The sequence below is a fragment of the Aspergillus ruber genome (assembly GCF_000600275.1).
Source record: "Aspergillus ruber CBS 135680 unplaced genomic scaffold scaffold00003, whole genome shotgun sequence".
In the NCBI taxonomy this organism is placed as follows: Eukaryota; Fungi; Ascomycota; class Eurotiomycetes; order Eurotiales; family Aspergillaceae; genus Aspergillus; species Aspergillus ruber.
In genome coordinates, this window is record NW_024467299.1 from 227,163 (window position 1) to 243,204 (window position 16,042).

The 16,042-nt window shown below is 46.9% G+C and overlaps 5 protein-coding genes and 1 non-coding gene across 6 annotated transcripts; 4 read left to right on the plus strand and 2 right to left on the minus strand.

The window, feature by feature from the left end:
• Positions 1–621: 621 nt before the first annotated feature.
• EURHEDRAFT_207707 (type II myosin) lies at positions 622–2,053 on the minus strand. Its single transcript, XM_040777972.1, has 5 exons — positions 2,001–2,053; positions 1,386–1,882; positions 1,181–1,324; positions 934–1,118; positions 622–870 (listed from the first exon to the last, which is right to left on the minus strand). Exons 2-5 carry the CDS (start codon positions 1,830–1,832, stop codon positions 861–863), a joined length of 786 nt encoding a protein of 261 aa, XP_040642065.1. The 5' UTR covers positions 1,833–1,882; positions 2,001–2,053; the 3' UTR covers positions 622–860.
• A 196-nt stretch (positions 2,054–2,249) lies between these two features.
• Positions 2,250–5,960, plus strand: EURHEDRAFT_408712 (uncharacterized protein). Its single transcript, XM_040780897.1, has 3 exons — positions 2,250–3,217; positions 3,269–5,068; positions 5,163–5,960. Exons 1-3 carry the CDS (start codon positions 2,554–2,556, stop codon positions 5,828–5,830), a joined length of 3,132 nt encoding a protein of 1,043 aa, XP_040642066.1. The 5' UTR covers positions 2,250–2,553; the 3' UTR covers positions 5,831–5,960.
• A 352-nt stretch (positions 5,961–6,312) lies between these two features.
• On the plus strand, positions 6,313–6,492 carry EURHEDRAFT_448000 (uncharacterized protein; the record flags this gene model as incomplete). The annotated part of the gene is made up of 1 exon (XM_040783709.1): positions 6,313–6,492. One exon carries the CDS (start codon positions 6,313–6,315, stop codon positions 6,490–6,492), a length of 180 nt encoding a protein of 59 aa, XP_040642067.1.
• Positions 6,493–8,678: 2,186 nt separating this feature from the next.
• EURHEDRAFT_448348 (uncharacterized protein) lies at positions 8,679–9,116 on the minus strand (the record flags this gene model as incomplete). The annotated part of the gene is made up of 1 exon (XM_040783737.1): positions 8,679–9,116. One exon carries the CDS (start codon positions 9,114–9,116, stop codon positions 8,679–8,681), a length of 438 nt encoding a protein of 145 aa, XP_040642068.1.
• Positions 9,117–10,707: 1,591 nt separating this feature from the next.
• On the plus strand, positions 10,708–10,818 carry EURHEDRAFT_t27. The gene has a single exon. It is a non-coding gene; the product is annotated as a tRNA-Ile (tRNA).
• A 628-nt stretch (positions 10,819–11,446) lies between these two features.
• Positions 11,447–12,995, plus strand: EURHEDRAFT_448394 (DHHC family palmitoyltransferase; the record flags this gene model as incomplete). Its single annotated transcript, XM_040783742.1, has 4 exons — positions 11,447–11,564; positions 11,645–12,161; positions 12,213–12,377; positions 12,431–12,995. The coding sequence occupies 4 exons, from the start codon at positions 11,447–11,449 to the stop codon at positions 12,993–12,995; spliced, it is 1,365 nt and encodes a 454-aa protein (XP_040642069.1).
• Between the last annotated feature and the right edge of the window lie 3,047 nt (positions 12,996–16,042).

Consider the following 16,042-nt stretch of genomic DNA (forward strand, 5'->3'; position numbering starts at 1 on the left):
GAACTCCAATGAAGCAGTTACCCTCACTGGCCATGGTGCTGCGGTCCAGCTGGTTATTGATCCGGGACACGAGGTTCCCAAATCCTCGCTCGTAGATACCTTTCGCTAGGGCATCCAATGCTAACCGGACTTGTTCTGGTGTTTGGACCTTCTCCACCCATTCACGGCCTGCTTTTACTTTAGGATGAAGAAGTCCTTTAACAAACTCATTCGGTGCAATACCAAGCAGATGACAGGCCCGTTCAATGCTGTTGAGTGAATCTGGGCCCAAGGCAGCTTGATCGGCCCGTATGCTTTCTTTCACGATAGTCACATTACCCAGGTGGAGGACAGCTGCGATCGTTCGGAGAATGCACATTTGGTCTTCTTGTGAAAAGCTCATGACATGGAAGGCCTCAATCAATGAATTCCATTCTTCCACATCAGACACTCCTGCAATGGTGTCATTTCCATCCCTAGTGTATGCAAAGTCTTCGATTCCCAAATCCGACAGAAGCAAATTCCTCCGTAACTCTCGGTCGGCACCCTGTAAAAGTTGATAAAAGACGTGGTAATTCCGTTCATTTGGGTTCGGTTTCACAACTCGAGATTTTTCCAGGAGGTACCAGTCAATCCAAGCGCCAGAGATTTGGCCAGACCGCGCGAACTCGATTCGAATGAACTTCCCAAACCGCGAGGAATTGTTATTTCTAACAGTTTGCGCATTACCGAAGGCTTCAAGGATGGGGTTCGCTCTCAGTATTTGCTGAGACAATGCCGACAATTGTTTTGATCCCGAACGAGGTGCTGAACGAACGTACGGAGTATCCGAAGTAGCGACAGCTGCGAGATATTGAATGACTTTCTTGGTGTTCTCCGTTTTACCTGCACCTGATTCTCCACTGTTTCCATTTCAGTTAGGGCTTAAATTGGACAAATCAACTGGCGACTTACGTCACAAGAATACTTTGGTTCTCGCCTTCCTCAACCATGTTTCTAAACGCCTGATCTGCCATGGCAAAGATATGTGGTCGCGTTTCCTCCCTGCTTCGTCCCTTATACATCTTCACATATTCGGTGCTGTAAATTGGCAATGGGCAGTACGGATTAATTGTTACCAAGAACAGACCCGAATATGTCTAGATAAATATGTCAACGCAAGGTCCTTGAAGCTCATCGAATATCTCTTGTGTGTACTGACATAAATGAGATCCGCCTGGTAACGGGTATGCAGGTTATGAACAACCGAAGCTTCATTCAAGTGTGTGAGTTCCGCCATATCGTCCGCTTTATCGAATTTTGCCGGATTGACCTTGTCGACCTGGTGGGAGTCCACTTCCCGTGGCTATGGAAAAAAAAAGGGGGATCAGTCAAAGGAAGCCTTATCGAGCTGTCATAAATCGTACCTCGCCGTAATCCGGCTGGACCAACAGCCGCCCATCTTGTCCCTCTTCTAACACCAACCCGCGTACGAATGCCTTTTCAGGATCCCGTAGCCACACGTACTTATTACCCGAAAAGTCATTTTCACCCTCCAAACCCCGGATTTGATCTGCCCCGCGTCGCAATTCCTCCGACTTGATAAATTCGGGTGCAAACGTTCCAGTGGTCGCATGATTCCGCAGAGAATTCGATCTGTCCCGATTCCCGTGTGGTGAAAGGGCAGTCGGTGTGAGTTGAGTAATGGATGCAGAGTTTCGATAATGGCCCTTGGACCCATCGATTCTGCTTGGTGATGTTATAATCGCCGACCTTGGCCGTGCGGAACCATTCTGGCCTCCAGGCGATGGAGTTGGGGAGGTGCGACCAAATGGATTGGCACGCTTTGGCGAGCTTAACTGAGAAGGAAACATAATTTTCTTAGGGGCTTCAATGGCGCATCATCTAGGAATAAGCTCGGATCCTATAGCATTCAATGTCATGAGAAACTCGAGTCTATCAATATCTCCAACGTGGAGTTTCCATCCAGCAGGGCGGTGACAGAACAAAGATGATAGAATAGGAAAACGGGGAGCACATACAACCGAGAAAGAGAACGGGGGGGGGCAGAGAAGTAGTTGGAAGACGAGAACAAGAAGATCTCTCTTGCTATTGCCGTCTTGTTCTCTTTCCTTTCTCTGCCCGACGCTGTTTGTTTACGCCCTGCGTTCCTCCGGCCGCCGAGTGTCGATCTCACGCTAGTCCCGATTCGCGGGCGAATTCATCACGTGCGCACATGGCAACCGCGAAACTTCATCTTTTTCTCTCCGGGCGCTGGTTCGACTCTGCACGGTGAATACAACCTCGGTTTTTTGGTTGCTTTTTTCCTCTTTTGTTTCATTTTGTTGGATTTCGTTCTTCGCCATCTGGTCTGGAATACCCAGAAACCGTTTAAAACCGGTCGCTGCTACTGTTCTGCGTAAATCATTGGGATATCTCCTGTTGGACTCTCCTTGGCCGTTTTTCTCAACTTTGATGATGTGCGACGCCTGAATACGCTGTAGTTCTTCCAGGCCATCTCTTGACTCACTAACCAGCAGTGAATTCACCGTTCCTCGTACCTCCATGCTGTACTGATAGACTGTGCAGTCGATAATGTCAAACTATACCTCTACGCCGTCGTTCGGGGGGTCCTCGAATCAATGGCCTCCCACGAATCCTCTACAATCTCCAATGCCTTCGATATTCCCGTCTAATCTCCCTTTCCCTCCGCATTCATCTGGCACCCAGAATGCTCCCAGCAATACGAACAATTTTGAAGCGAACTCGCGTCTTCCGGGTCTCGGGGTTGGTGCTCCTGGGCCATTACCTCCGCCGCCCTTTCCTTTCCCGGGTTCATTAACACCTTCCCAATTTCCTCCCGCCCCTTTTCCTTTACAAATGCCTCTGTTGGGCTATCCATCGATGCCTCTTCCGGTGCAGACACAAACGAATCCGCCAGCGACAAGTGAAAACACGCCAGGTCACACCGTAAACGCGATGGGTCGTCGACAGGATTACCCGGCAAAACCGAGATCTAATTATGACCAGGAAGAAGGCGAACTCACGGATGGAGAGAATATGGGCTTTGCGCGCCCGGGGACTGAGAAGAAGGGCCAGCCTGGGCGCGTTGTAAGCGCGTATTCCCGCCCTGTCCAGATGGAGACCGACGCACTGAGTAACAATTCAACAACGAACGACTTCACTCAAAGCCTTCCCAGGAACTCGGAGGAGGATGAAGCTTCTGTCTCGCGTGCTTCCTCCAGAGCTAGCGGATCCCGTATTATCCCCGCTTCCTTTTAGAAGTCATTACTCGACTAACTCGGTGCAGCCTATAATCCTCCTATGTCGGTTACCGCTGCCTCTCCTGTACCTGAGCACAGATCTGGATATAGCGTCAACGAGCAACCAACACCTCCAGGCCAATATAACGAAAAGGAACAACCTTGCGCTCACTCCAATTCCAGAAAGTCGCCAGATCAACTTCGAATTCAGGCACAAGGCGCCCTTCTTGGTCTTGCACCTCACAACATTCGCTTTGAAGAGCTGGTGGGAGAAGGCATTAACCCGGTATTGCTTCGACAGTTATATGAAGAGGTTGGCATCAAAGTTCCCACGCTGCCTATTGCATCAGAGGAACAGCCCCAACCAGCAGCGACTGGGCCTGTGTCATTCACCAATGGAGTGGGCCCCGCGCAGAGACAAGGGACAGATTCGACAACGAAAAGTTCAAGTGATTTACAACAAAGTCCTGTAGGACGTCCCGCCTCTGCTTCCCAGTCAGACACCACGAAGCCAATGGAGCGTAAAGAAGTCATCGCTCGTATGCTTGCGGCAAAAGCTGCCAAAGTTCCTGGTCCATCTCCGTCGCCTCAGGATGTTTCCAAGGAAATGTCAACGGTTCCCAGCACAGTGGCACCGTTGAGTGAAATATCTGGCAAGGAAAAAGAAATTCCTGTTAGAGAAAAGAGCAAGGCTCAAACTGAACTGGCAAGGCAGCGAATTGAGCAACTTAAGAAGCAAGGATTGATGAGAAACCAGAAAGCACAGCAGGAACACGCTTCTCAAGACCAGTCGTCGCAAACTGCCGCACCACCTCCAAGCGTCCCTATTGCGGGGCAGCATCCATTACCTGAACGGCCTCCCGAACGTGAGGTTTCTTCTACTCGTCTTCCCGGTCTATTCATGACAGGGTCAGACCAGCTTCCAGCTCCTAACCCTCATGCTACGCCAATTCAAAATCTTCCACTTGACCCGACTCCGCAACCCCGAGTAACTCAACGCAAACGTCCTCGCGCATCCGATTTTGACGAGATCAATGATTTTTCGAGAAGGGATTTCAGTCATGGTGCGGGGGATGCGGCTCCCGGGGATAGGCTTGTGATAGACATCAGTGACGATGAGTTCTATGAAGAAAACGAAGATGATGAAATGGATCTTGAAGAGCCCCAATCGCATGGGAACATTTCATCGTCCGCCGAATTCCCTACGTTTCTGACTCCTCGAAATAACGACCAGGAACACCTTCGCCAGAAGGATATGGAAATACAAGCAATGCACCGCAGGATTGCAGAACTTGAGCAACGAAAGAAAGCTAAACTAGATGTTAATTACTTTCAATCTCCTCGTGCTACCAACACCTCATCTTTACCTATCACAAACCATTCGATGGATGTGGACCTCGAATCAGACGATGTTACTCCAGCGGGGCCCACAATTGCGAATGAGCATAATGACGACGGCGTTGGCGTTGGTATCGGAGCCGCACTCCTGGAACAAGAAACTTCCTGGCGGAATGGACCTATCGCTGTCCCGCCGACGAAACCCCTCGCCTCGATGGACTCAACAGAGTTGCAAACGATACGCTCCAAAATCCTTCGCAAACAAACAATTGAATCGGGACTTCCCGAATTGGATGCTGAAATAGCGAGTTCTGAGGCGAAGTTATTTCTGCTAAAGCAAGAGGAAGATAATACGCTTTCGACAATTGCAAAGGGGAAACAGGGACGTCGGCAGCTTATTCGCGAGTTGGAAGAGTTGGGCATTGAAATCAATGGCTTGACGCTCAATGAGCTTGACGCAGCTCAAAGCAAATTGGAAAGCGACGAAACATCATTGCCTGCAGAAAAAGGTACGTTTTTTGTGTTTATCATTCAGCATCCCTTTGTCCTAATTTCGATACTATGGCATTGGCCTGAATTCACGAACTTATTTGCCTTCTCTAGCACCACCACCCTTGGCACCGATTGTAAACGAGGATGGTTTTCCCATGGCAGATATTCCTTTGCCTACGGAGAAGGGCCGAGAAGAACCCCAATCCATTGAAGAAACAAGACCGGTCGAGCAAGAATCACAGGCGGAGCCAGACCATCATCCGACCCTTCCTGCCGATTTCGAACGGGAAGCATCACATGCGTACTCTGATTCTACAGGGTCGTCAATGGATGAGTCTACGGATACCTCCAGTGTCAGCTCCGACTCCGATGGTCAGGAAGAATCAATCGACGAAGACGTGCGTAGCCCTGGGCGTGATTTTGCTGAAGATGCGGAAACGCCCGCCGGAGATGAGGAAACACAAAAGGAGGCTCGCACAAAGAGCCACCCACTTTTATCTGGATATGCGCCAGCTCCCGATTATGGCTCGTCGGGAGAAGAATCTTATGAGCCTGGTGACGTTGACGGAGATGATCGCATGTCTTCTGCCGAATCAGAGGGGTATGAACCACCAGAACCAGAGCAGGATTCAGGCTCAGTGGAATCTGAATATACGCCGCCTCCTCTTAGCGGGGAAGAACCCGAAGTGTCTCCCGGACCTCTTCCTAATCAGTCTCAGACTGAGCCACTGACGGGAGATAGTGCGGACTCAGGTCATTTGCAGGTTGGGGCCACTTGAAGATGACTCGAGCTATCTATAAAGCATGGAATAGCTGACATGCCTTCTAGAATGCGCCGGAAGTCCAGGTCCCTGACCATAAGTTCACGCCGTACGAAAGCCCGCTCAGGCATTTCAAATCCTATCGCTATCACCCCAACTACTCTGATCTTGTTTCAGAAGGTTATCGTTCTCTAACTTACAGTCACAATATTGATTCCATGAAACACCTGTGCCCTTTCGAATCGGCGGGTGGTGTATGCAATGACCGTTCTTGCGAATATCAACACTTTCGTGACATGACTCTAAGCGGTGCGTCGACAGATTTGAATTGAAACCATATGCAGCATTTTCTGCATGCCAGCACATACTCTCCCGTCTTCCTTTTCTTTCTCCCATCGCGTTTGTTGTTATCATATCCGATGCGTGGCCCGACTTCAGTCGTGTGGATGCTGACGCGCAGTTCTTAATGCCTGTTTACAGATGACAAAATCCTGGTCCAAATGGGGTCTCTCCGAGAAGGCAAAACCTCAGAGGAGAAAGACCAGTACATTTCTGGCTTGAAGCAAATCATCAATGACATGCGGCGTGACAAGGTGAAAGACTTTAACACCGTGGCGACAGAAATTGCCGCATATCGTAGACGCTTCCTTCACGATCCAACGCGGGTCCTGCCCTTGTAACAGGCTTCGATTTACGACATTCGGGTTCTTCGACGACTGACTAGCTGAGCTTTTGCTTCATCATATCCATTAAGGTGAGCTGTTGACACTGTTATCTGGAGTCAATGACTTGGACGCTGCTCATGGGCATGAAGAGCTCTTTGTGTGCCGATAGTCTACTTCATCAGACTACCACGTCTCTTTGGTGATGTTCATAACATCACAAGCAACTTTTTCTTTTTTGCCTTGTTCTTTTCTTTTCGAACGCTTCTTCATTTATGACACACCTGGCTCGTTCATTACTGGAACGAAACATTTTTTCTTCGACTCTACATATTAGCAAGCGCGGCGTTTCTTCCTTTGGGTCATGGATAGTTACACTGTTTATCAACATTTTGCTGCTTGGCATAAGAGTTGATATACGGCAGAAAGAGAGAACCGACGGAAAAGAAAGAAAGAAAAAAAGAAAAGAAGAATTTCGGAGCAGCGTCGACAGTTCTATCGACCACTGGATAATGCTATAGTGTATAAATACTATGCTCGGCCGGAGCAAAAAAGGACTGTACAGCATGGCGTATGGGATCTAGGGTACATAGCAATAGTGGTGAAATGTATCAACATATTCGATTACTGCTTTCCTCAAAACTATACATTCTGGCCGTAAAGATATAGCAAGGCGTAGGGCTCCAATCTTGAAGCCATCATCTTCGTTTCGTATAAGCATCACATGTTAAGTGCTATTTAGAGTCTCTGGTGCATTCAACCGTGTAACCTCCCTTTGACCGCTATCGAGGATTGGGGCAGTGTACTACGATGTGTTATGGATGCGCGCATTGGAGAGGTAAAAGACTCCACGGGATCAACAGGGGGTTATTTCTGTTCGTTTGGCCCCCGGACTATGATATACTCCGGATTTACTTTAAGATAATAATAGCAATCTGATCAACGATGATTCACCGGTTCAGTACATAGTCGGGCGCTTAATAGTAAGCAGGCCACAAGTCATTGCCATAAGGCTGACTTGGAAACATGGCATCGTGCAACACATGAAATAATAATGTTACTATTATTATTGATGATACTAATAATAATAGTCTATTGATTATTGTTTTTTTTTTTTTTTTTTTTTTTTTTTTTTTTTAAAAAGAAAAACCAAAAGAAAATAGTCGTATAACAACATATGTAGTAAGTTAGCATAGCAAGGACTCGGCTAAGCTAGTATACTCCTACCCGTTCTGTATACTGGGCGTTACAACACATACACAGCCCACCCCGTATACTCGAAAAACGCCCAATGATGACATAGACTTCTCCCAGTAACTATTAGCTAGCAATTCACCCAGTAAACACGAAAACACGAACAAAGAAAGTATCTATAGTAAATGAACAAGTCAAAGGGAGTAAGCAAATGTACCGCCAGTTCGTCGTGTATCTGACAGCCACACCCGCCAGAAAGAACGGTGGATAATGAATCAGAAACAACTCGATCGACGGCCGGGAATTGAGAAGAAATGCGGCTATGATTCGATTTAATCTATGTATGCACTACTGTGCTATGTGTGCATAGTAGTGTATGCAGGTAGCTGGATTGGGATGAAATGCGGCTCTTTCTACTGACGACAGACTGTCAATCTACGGGAGATGGATTTCTACAGCTTTCTTTGGATGAAAAAAATATATATGTTGAGTCAATAGTCAAAAATACATACATCATAGCATGAACATAACAATCATTCTCGTGACAGTGATGATTATTATTGCGGTGGCTGTATCTTAGCCCCCATTTGTTGTTTGTTCGTACATGCGAAAAGAAAGCATAAAACCGAGAAAATCCGAAAAAAAAAAAAAAAAAAAAAAAAAAAAAAAAAGAAAGAAAGCAGAACAGAATAAACCAAACAATTCTATCGCTCAAATAAATCCATGCAATCCCAGAATGTCAAAAATAGAAAGAAAAGATAAAGAAATTCCAAACTCCCAGACACAGATGTGTCTATGCTCGTGCCGTATTCGTCGTATCGTAAGAAAGGAACCAGTCCAGTAATAACACAAAAGTAGTCAAAACATGTCGTTTAAGCCATCAGGCGCAGCAGAAATCCTGCAGGTCAGAAGCGTTAGCTTTCCTTCTTCCTTTTTGTCGAGGGTCTCATTCAAGGACGAATTGCGGTGCTTACCTGTTCTTCACTGAACACGAGGCCTGCCGTTTTAACTTACTTGCCTGCTGGTATGCAATTGCTGCAAGCAACATGGTTGCACATCACGCAGCGTGGCTGGACGTTGTAGACCTTGGGTCCGTCATTGCATTGGCAGCAAAAATACATGTAGGTTGCGCCATGGTTCCTGATTCCAGAATGGCCTCCTGAACTGAGACCTTGGGCGAGCGACAGACCCGGAGTAAAAGTCGTGTTGTTTGCGATGGGCGCCGTTGTGCGTAGTTGATTTAATGATGTACCGGTGCAGCTCTGAACAGGAGTAGATGGGTAGGCGGGCAATTCATGAGAGCAGCTGTGCGTTGTGTTGCAGTCGGGGGTGTTGACCTCAAGGGAGCAGTCATCGCAGCGCATAGTACCGCATTCGATGCAAGTGTTGTGAAGCTCAACGCTGTGAGGGCCGAACTGACAGTCACAGCAATACCAGGTGCAAGACATGATTGGGATTATCTGTTGACTTTGTGGATCTGAATAGAAGGCTGAAATGGTGGGAAAGGCGTTGGAATTGCTTGGAACTAGCAAATATAAGTATTCAATGAAGCTTTCTTGCTGTGTGATTGTGATTGAGATGAAGAACAAGAGATATGAGAAGGAATTGAGGAGGTTTAAATATTGAGGCATCCTCAAGGCCAACTCTGTCAGTCCCTAGGCGGTAATGCGCAGGCATCCAAGCCCCATACAACCGTTGACACTGGGTCCCATCAGAGCGATCCTCCATTGGTCCCTCGTAGGGGTTCGGGCAATTGGTAGTCCAAAGAGGCTTTGCGGGTCATCGCCCTTGCCCTGAATGAGCCCCGGTAGGAAGAGTGGGTGTGTCTAGAATACCACAGGAGTTCCTGAATCACAGACAGGATCACCGCCAAAATGTCAGGCAGGTTGAGTCAAACTCATAGTAAGATGCACTGAAACACCGTGGAAAAGGCGGTATTCACAACGCACAAGGCTTGGACATTTGTCCATAGTCAGCGTGGTTCTTGCTGTCATCATCGTCATTATGCCCGGTCACGTTGCCCGAGAACGAAAACAACAGGGGGGCCACTGTGTCATTTCGGGGTTATCCGTTTAAACCGTCTAGAGCGTCTGATATTTTAATTCAGTTTTTTTTTTTTTTTTTTTTTGCGCTCCATAATGTTGCTCATTTTTGCATATTGCAGGAGTTCTGTGGATGGTTAATGCCTTGTCAGAGCCTCGACCTCGTGTGAACCGGCAGGTCTCCACTTAACAGCCACAAATCGCAGGCAGACAACCGGCCCTCATCGTTGCGAACAGAAGACTAGAGAACAAAAGAGAGAAAAGGAGTCATCGACATGAGCTGAAGATCTTCAATCCGTTAGAATCTTGGACGCTGAATGGATCGACACCTCGAAGGATTCTCTAATAGACACCTGTGAATCAGTCGGACATTCCGTGAGTATACGAACTCGCCTACTACATCAACGCGCATCACAAATCAGGTGATTGCTGCCTAAGCCTTCTATTTCGACAAGTACGGAGTACACATTTTACTTTTTTGGGTTCCCCGACTCTGGAATTATTACTCATTCTCTCCATGTTTCATCTAGCCTGAGAGAACCCCCAAAATTGCCTACTCAGCCACTGGTTTTCAACCCCCGGTTTGCTCCTGGTAATCCATCCGTTTCAAATTGAGCATTCTCTTGTGCTTACGACAGCTTAAAATATGCTACACAGAATTGGCATCATGGGGAACAACAATAGCCCCAATATGCTTATTCGCTTGTCTCAGATGTCAGTCTGTTCCTGGTCGATAACGGGTTGGTTCATCGCGTCTTACGGCAAGTAGCCCATTATCATAATTACTCAAGGCTATTAATAAATCTATACGCTGCTAAGGCTGGGCGGAATACCAATTATAGTATGGAGTAAAGTAAGATAGATGTGTTCTCATGCCCTGGTAAAAGAAAGAAAATGTATTCGAGGATGTTAATAAAAAAGTGGGTCGACTAAGCTGTGGTGCACTTAATATAAATTAGTACAAGAATCCAAAATGCTTACAATAACTTGAAATGTAGCTCCTGTGGCGCAATTGGTTAGCGCATGAGTCTTATAGAACACTCACGAAACGTGATGTACTATGATTGCGGACTTCTCAAGGTTGTCGGTTCGAGCCCGACCAGGAGCACTTTTATTTTTTTTTAGTTTCTCATTACCACATGAATTATGCCCTGGCTCGTATTATGCCGCTCAACCGACCGCCTTTGTGAACTTGTCCAAATCTTTGTCCGCTGAAGAGAAAATCGGTTGAGATTTTGAGTACCAACAACGGTCATCGATTTGACAAGAACGAATATTGACACATGGCCATTGAAAGGAATATCGAGATGAGTCGGTCGAGCGTGAAAACCAAATAAATATCAAATGCGGCCCCGAGAGACTTCGACTAAATCAGGGTTAGGGTTACGTCATGTGATTTTATGCAAGTATATATGTATTATTAATAATATATTAATGCCTAAGCATAAACATAAGCCCCCTACTCGTGACGTCTTCGTGAAGCTGTTTGTGCTGTTTGCACCTACTCCGTATCAGCATTTGTTCCTGATCAATGCGACGCCCGTCGTCAACCTTAGATTCCCCCCCGAGTTAGCCTTGCTGGCTCTGTCGCGTATGGCAGTAGATGCGACATTTTTAAATTAACTCATTCCCCTTCTTTTCATCATACCTCGTCCACTATTTCCTGTTCGATTCATGAACAGTTTAAGCGAATGCTTCCTCTTCGAAGAATTGCAGCCTAGTTTAGACCATTGCCCATGGCGGCGGCGGCTGGCCCGGACAGGCGTGTCAACCTCGCGGTTGCCAAAATCATTCCTCTCATCCTGTTAGGCATCGTGATTTATGCCTGCTATGCTGTCACCAAGCAACTATGCAGTAAGTCATATTGTCTCTGGTCTTGCATCGGAGTTATCCTACCGGATCGCTTTTTGGACTAATCACATGGAACCCAAAAGTCGATTATCTGATTGATCCTATTCCGCACCATTACAATCGAAGTCCCCGGATCGGCGCTGGTGCCGCTATCATCGTCGTTTTCTATGTATTGCTCATCCCGGTACTCGTGACTTATTTACGGCTTTTTTACAATGTCGCCTGGAACCCCGGCTTCCTTCCGCGGGGCGCGCCGTCCATTGAAGATCAGGATGATAATGGATCCCGATCTTCAAACCGACGTCATCGCAAACACCGGAGGAGGAGGAGCAGTCGGTCACGTGGGAGGACAACTGAGAAGACCGATAGAAATGACATGGACCCGGATGTCGAAGGGGGGTTGGATTATGCCGCTGGGGGGAAGGCGTACCCCCTGAACTCGGGGGGCCTTGAGAGCTTCTACACCAAGGACGTGTTTATCTGTCAGCCCGATGGGAGGCCATCATATTGTTCTACATGTTGCCAATTCAAGACGGACAGAGCGCATCACTGTCGCGAAGTGGACCGATGTGTCCGTAAGATGGACCACTTTTGTCCTTGGTATGTTACTCCGTCTCTCTGCTACTATCGATGAATGCTGACCATTAGAAGGGTTGGGGGTGTAGTTTCCGAGACTTCGTTCAAATTCTTTATTCAATTCGTCTTTTACACGTTCATATTCTGTACATTCGCTCTCATTGTCTGCGCAGTGTTTACTGCTGAGTTGAAAAGGGAGGAAGGTCGAGCGAATCCCCACTGGGCAGTTGGTATTGGATTGTAAGTCTTCGATTTCTGCTCGGCCTACCGGTCATCTGTCTAATATTATGTAGGAGTGGCTTGTTTGGCTTATTCACTTTTGGAATGACTATCAGCTCTCTCCAGCTTGCCATGCTGAATCTTTCAACTATTGAGAACCTCAACCGTCGATCTGCTGTTTGGACGTTGGCTATTCGTATACCGGATCACATTTTGAACAAGCTCAACACACAGTGGGCTCCAACGTATCGTACTATTACATACCCCCTGCAGCCCGTCCCCTCAGAGTCACAGACTGCTCCGCCTCCGACATATCCCACAACCGGAGAGCGTCATGTTTTTGCCATTCTCCAAACATTACCTGGAGAGAATCCGTTTGACCTGGGAAGTCCTCTCAGGAACCTTCAGCAAGTATTGGGATACACCATCTTTGACTGGCTGCTCCCATTCAAGTATAGTCCTTGTGCGGATCATAGCAGCCTAGAAAGCGCATTTGTTCTTGGACCCGTCGTGACTCGTCTAAAGAGGGAAGCCGGTCTTGAAGCATCTGCTGAAGGAGAGGGCTCTGAATCAGGTAACAGACGATCGAGGCATCATCGAAAACGAGGGAAAAGTCGACGACGCCACTCTAATATCTGAGCAATCCGATAATATCTTCAGCTTGCAAATAACTTGTTGCATTGTTTCGTTATTCGAATTTCAAGCGCGCAAGGCTATTGGCATAGAGTGGAGTACATGGAGTTGTCTTTCATCTTTTGGTTATACCTCCCAGTACCAGGTTACTTCTTTGCATATTCATTACTTTATCAAGTTTTAATTTCAAACTTTGGATTGGTCTTCAGGATAGAAATGTTCATAATATTTCGCTCAAAGCAAAGTACGACCAGACCAAATCACATTAAGGGAGAGTAACGCAACCCTCGCAATGCTCATGAGAACATAGCGAACATCTCTCCGGGCACAGATGAGGGTTATTCATCCCCTGGCAAGTGCAACAAACCCACCACCCGGCCAGCGACGGCCGTATCATATTGATGGGATGGTCATGTTCATCGAGCGCGCCACATCTTTGATGTTTATTATTGAACTGTAGCGTCGCTGGTTGTCTGAATGCGATGGCGTTTTGTCGGATATTGCTTCGTCGTCGAGGTTGAGGGCGTTGAAGAGGGGTATGAGGAGGTTCTGGTTGAGGCGGGATCGATGTCGATATCGTTGGCATTGTAAATTCCATCCGGGACTGAGTGATTTGTTTCTCACTATCGAGCGAGGACTTTGAGACTCGCCTATATTGGTATTTATTTTTCTTTGGCTTTGCTTTTGAGGTGTGGTGGATATGGAGTGATTCAATTTATCTAGCTCTTTCAACTACATTACTTCTTCATATATATACCCTGCTTGTACACCTCAGACTGAACCGATATTATAATAATGTCAATCTGAAGAATAGTGAAACAATTAGGCAGAGAGCATTTGCTGTCTTGTGTTTTCTTTTCTTTTTTTTCATCTTATTTCTCCATTCCCTTGAATTCCTTTTTATCCGCTCTCCCCACGTTGTTTGTTTGTCTTGATGCATAATACATACAATAAACATAGTCATACTATAAAATCAAATCCGCAACTGCGCGCTTGAATGGCCATCAGCTCGTCAGTCAGCCAGAACGGTTTTATATAGTTATGCCTGATCGTACTCGTATGGTTGCCTGGGATTAATCCATCAGGTAGCCAATTTTCTAACCTTTCACATCGTCACGGGATCCTAATACTACGTATATCATACATACATGTGCATAGAACTTAGGCAAAAAAGAGCAGGGATATCATGTACCCTTACAAGTATGCAGGAATGGGATGCATCAGTTATTCCATTTCCCGTGCACATGCTCCGATAGATTCAACGTATCGGATATTAATCTGCCATGACTTGCTTTTGATGAGGAAAGGGGGAGTGGTTGGTGATTTCTGCATGTGGATTTGCATTGGATTTGGGTTTTGATCCGGGATTTGATGGTATGAGGTGTGGCTGGTTGTGAGGGTGAGGGTGAAGGCAAGAGTCAGGGTGAAAGGGCAATGAGGCTCGGTGTATTCGTATTCTGATTGTGAGACGGAAAGGGAGAGACGGTGATGAGCTATGCAGTCAGATATCTAATACACAATCTATGTCGTTTGCGATTCCCATAGGGCAATCCGCATTCTCCATTGTTGTACGAAGCATAACTGTTGAGATATAGTGCTGACATATGCACTGGTACCGAAAGCAATATCCATGATTTTTCGCGCCCCTCCTTTTCAAACAAGTCCATCCATCTACATGAAGCAGTAAACGGTGAAGAAGTGCCCCTCATACTCAGGATCTCTGATATTCGCTTCTAGGACTGACCGTTTGCCATTGTCCCTGGCGGAATGCTATGTCCGTATGCTAACTGACTCGCGAGATGGAAACCATGCTTCGGGCAGACGGAGGGAAGCAAATGCATCAAAAGCACGGACATCTTTTTGCCTGATTGATTGCTCCGGTGAAGGAGAAAAAAACAATAACAGAAGTGGATAAAGTCATAACAAAGACTTGCTCCGTGTACTCCGTCAAGCACGGAGTTGCCTCGGAGCTTTGGGCACAAGTACAACACCGCGGGGCATGTCAACCTCCCGGGCCGGCCGTTTCCAGTGATTTTTCTGAGACGATCAAAGGAAAGTCGATGGGATCATTTAGCATCGATCCCGGTAATCCTGGTGTTGACAGGGTGGCGCCCGATTGCCACGTCGTGTAGAATGAGTGGTTCGTTCGTTCCCAGCTGGCATGCGAGGGATTGCTAGAGACAGCTTTGCAGTGGGGTGATTGATGGGCAATAAGCGGCAAGGCTGCATACCCGCAAATATAATTAAACTACTTTCCAGTGTCCACGATATGCGTACAATGGGCGTTTCCCGTATGTGCTCTTCGTTTTGGGAACACATCAAGTCATCCACCACCCCACCTGTACCTCCAGAGGCCTCCTTTGGCCCGCGATATTACTCAGTGATGTCATTGTTGTTATTTGTCCTTCACAACTATGACTCTGTCGGCAGGATTATAGACGGGATCGCATACAAAGAGTACTACCGTCGTGTACTTGTACCCTTTTGGGAGTGGAACATCCGGAAGACTCCCACGTACGGAGCACGCCGGAGAAAAAGAGTGCCTGCGATTCAAGAGTCTCCCATATTCTCACGTTGCAATGTCCCGGAAAACTACAGAAAAAGTATTGTAGAGTAGGAATCGAAGAGTAGTTGGAGTAACTGGACAGGGGCAGTGGGGGCCGCCTTGAGACCCGGGTTGAGGGAGCCTTTTCCGGAACGTTTTGCATGGTGGGATCGAATTGCTTTGAAACCACCGGCTACTGACTTACATTACTATTTATGTAGTATGATTGCATGAAGAAACATGCCGATAGAGTTGCGGAAGACGCAGTATGCAATCCGTGGATGGGGAGGGGACGGATTCCAGCCGGGCGACACCGGCGGTCCATGGATTGTTGTTGTTTGGTATATAATTGCTATAGCAAAGCGAGTCTTGTTTGTCTCGGGATATTCTTACTTCAAACGCTGGAAGCAAAAGTCTGGAAGCAGTTGAGGCCTTTGGGGTTTCGAAGGCGCAAAAAAAAAAAAAAAAAAAAAAAAAAAAAAAAAAAAAAAAAAAAAAAAAAAAAAAA

What these genes read in the sequence shown, in the direction of transcription:
- EURHEDRAFT_408712 (XM_040780897.1), top strand. Translation starts at nt 2,554, where the DNA reads ATGTCAAACTATACCTCTACGCCGTCGTTCGGGGGGTCCTCGAATCAA. An exon ending in CTCCAGAGCTAGCGGATCCC is followed by an intron (nt 3,218 to 3,268) that starts GTATTATCCCCG and finishes AACTCGGTGCAG; the next exon opens with CCTATAATCCTCCTATGTCG. An exon ending in ATCATTGCCTGCAGAAAAAG is followed by an intron (nt 5,069 to 5,162) that starts GTACGTTTTTTG and finishes TGCCTTCTCTAG; the next exon opens with CACCACCACCCTTGGCACCG.
- EURHEDRAFT_207707 (XM_040777972.1), bottom strand. Translation starts at nt 1,832, where the DNA reads ATGTTTCCTTCTCAGTTAAGCTCGCCAAAGCGTGCCAATCCATTTGGT. An exon ending in TCCAGCCGGATTACGGCGAG is followed by an intron (nt 1,325 to 1,385) that starts GTACGATTTATG and finishes TTTTTTCCATAG; the next exon opens with CCACGGGAAGTGGACTCCCA. An exon ending in ACCAGGCGGATCTCATTTAT is followed by an intron (nt 1,119 to 1,180) that starts GTCAGTACACAC and finishes ATATTTATCTAG; the next exon opens with ACATATTCGGGTCTGTTCTT.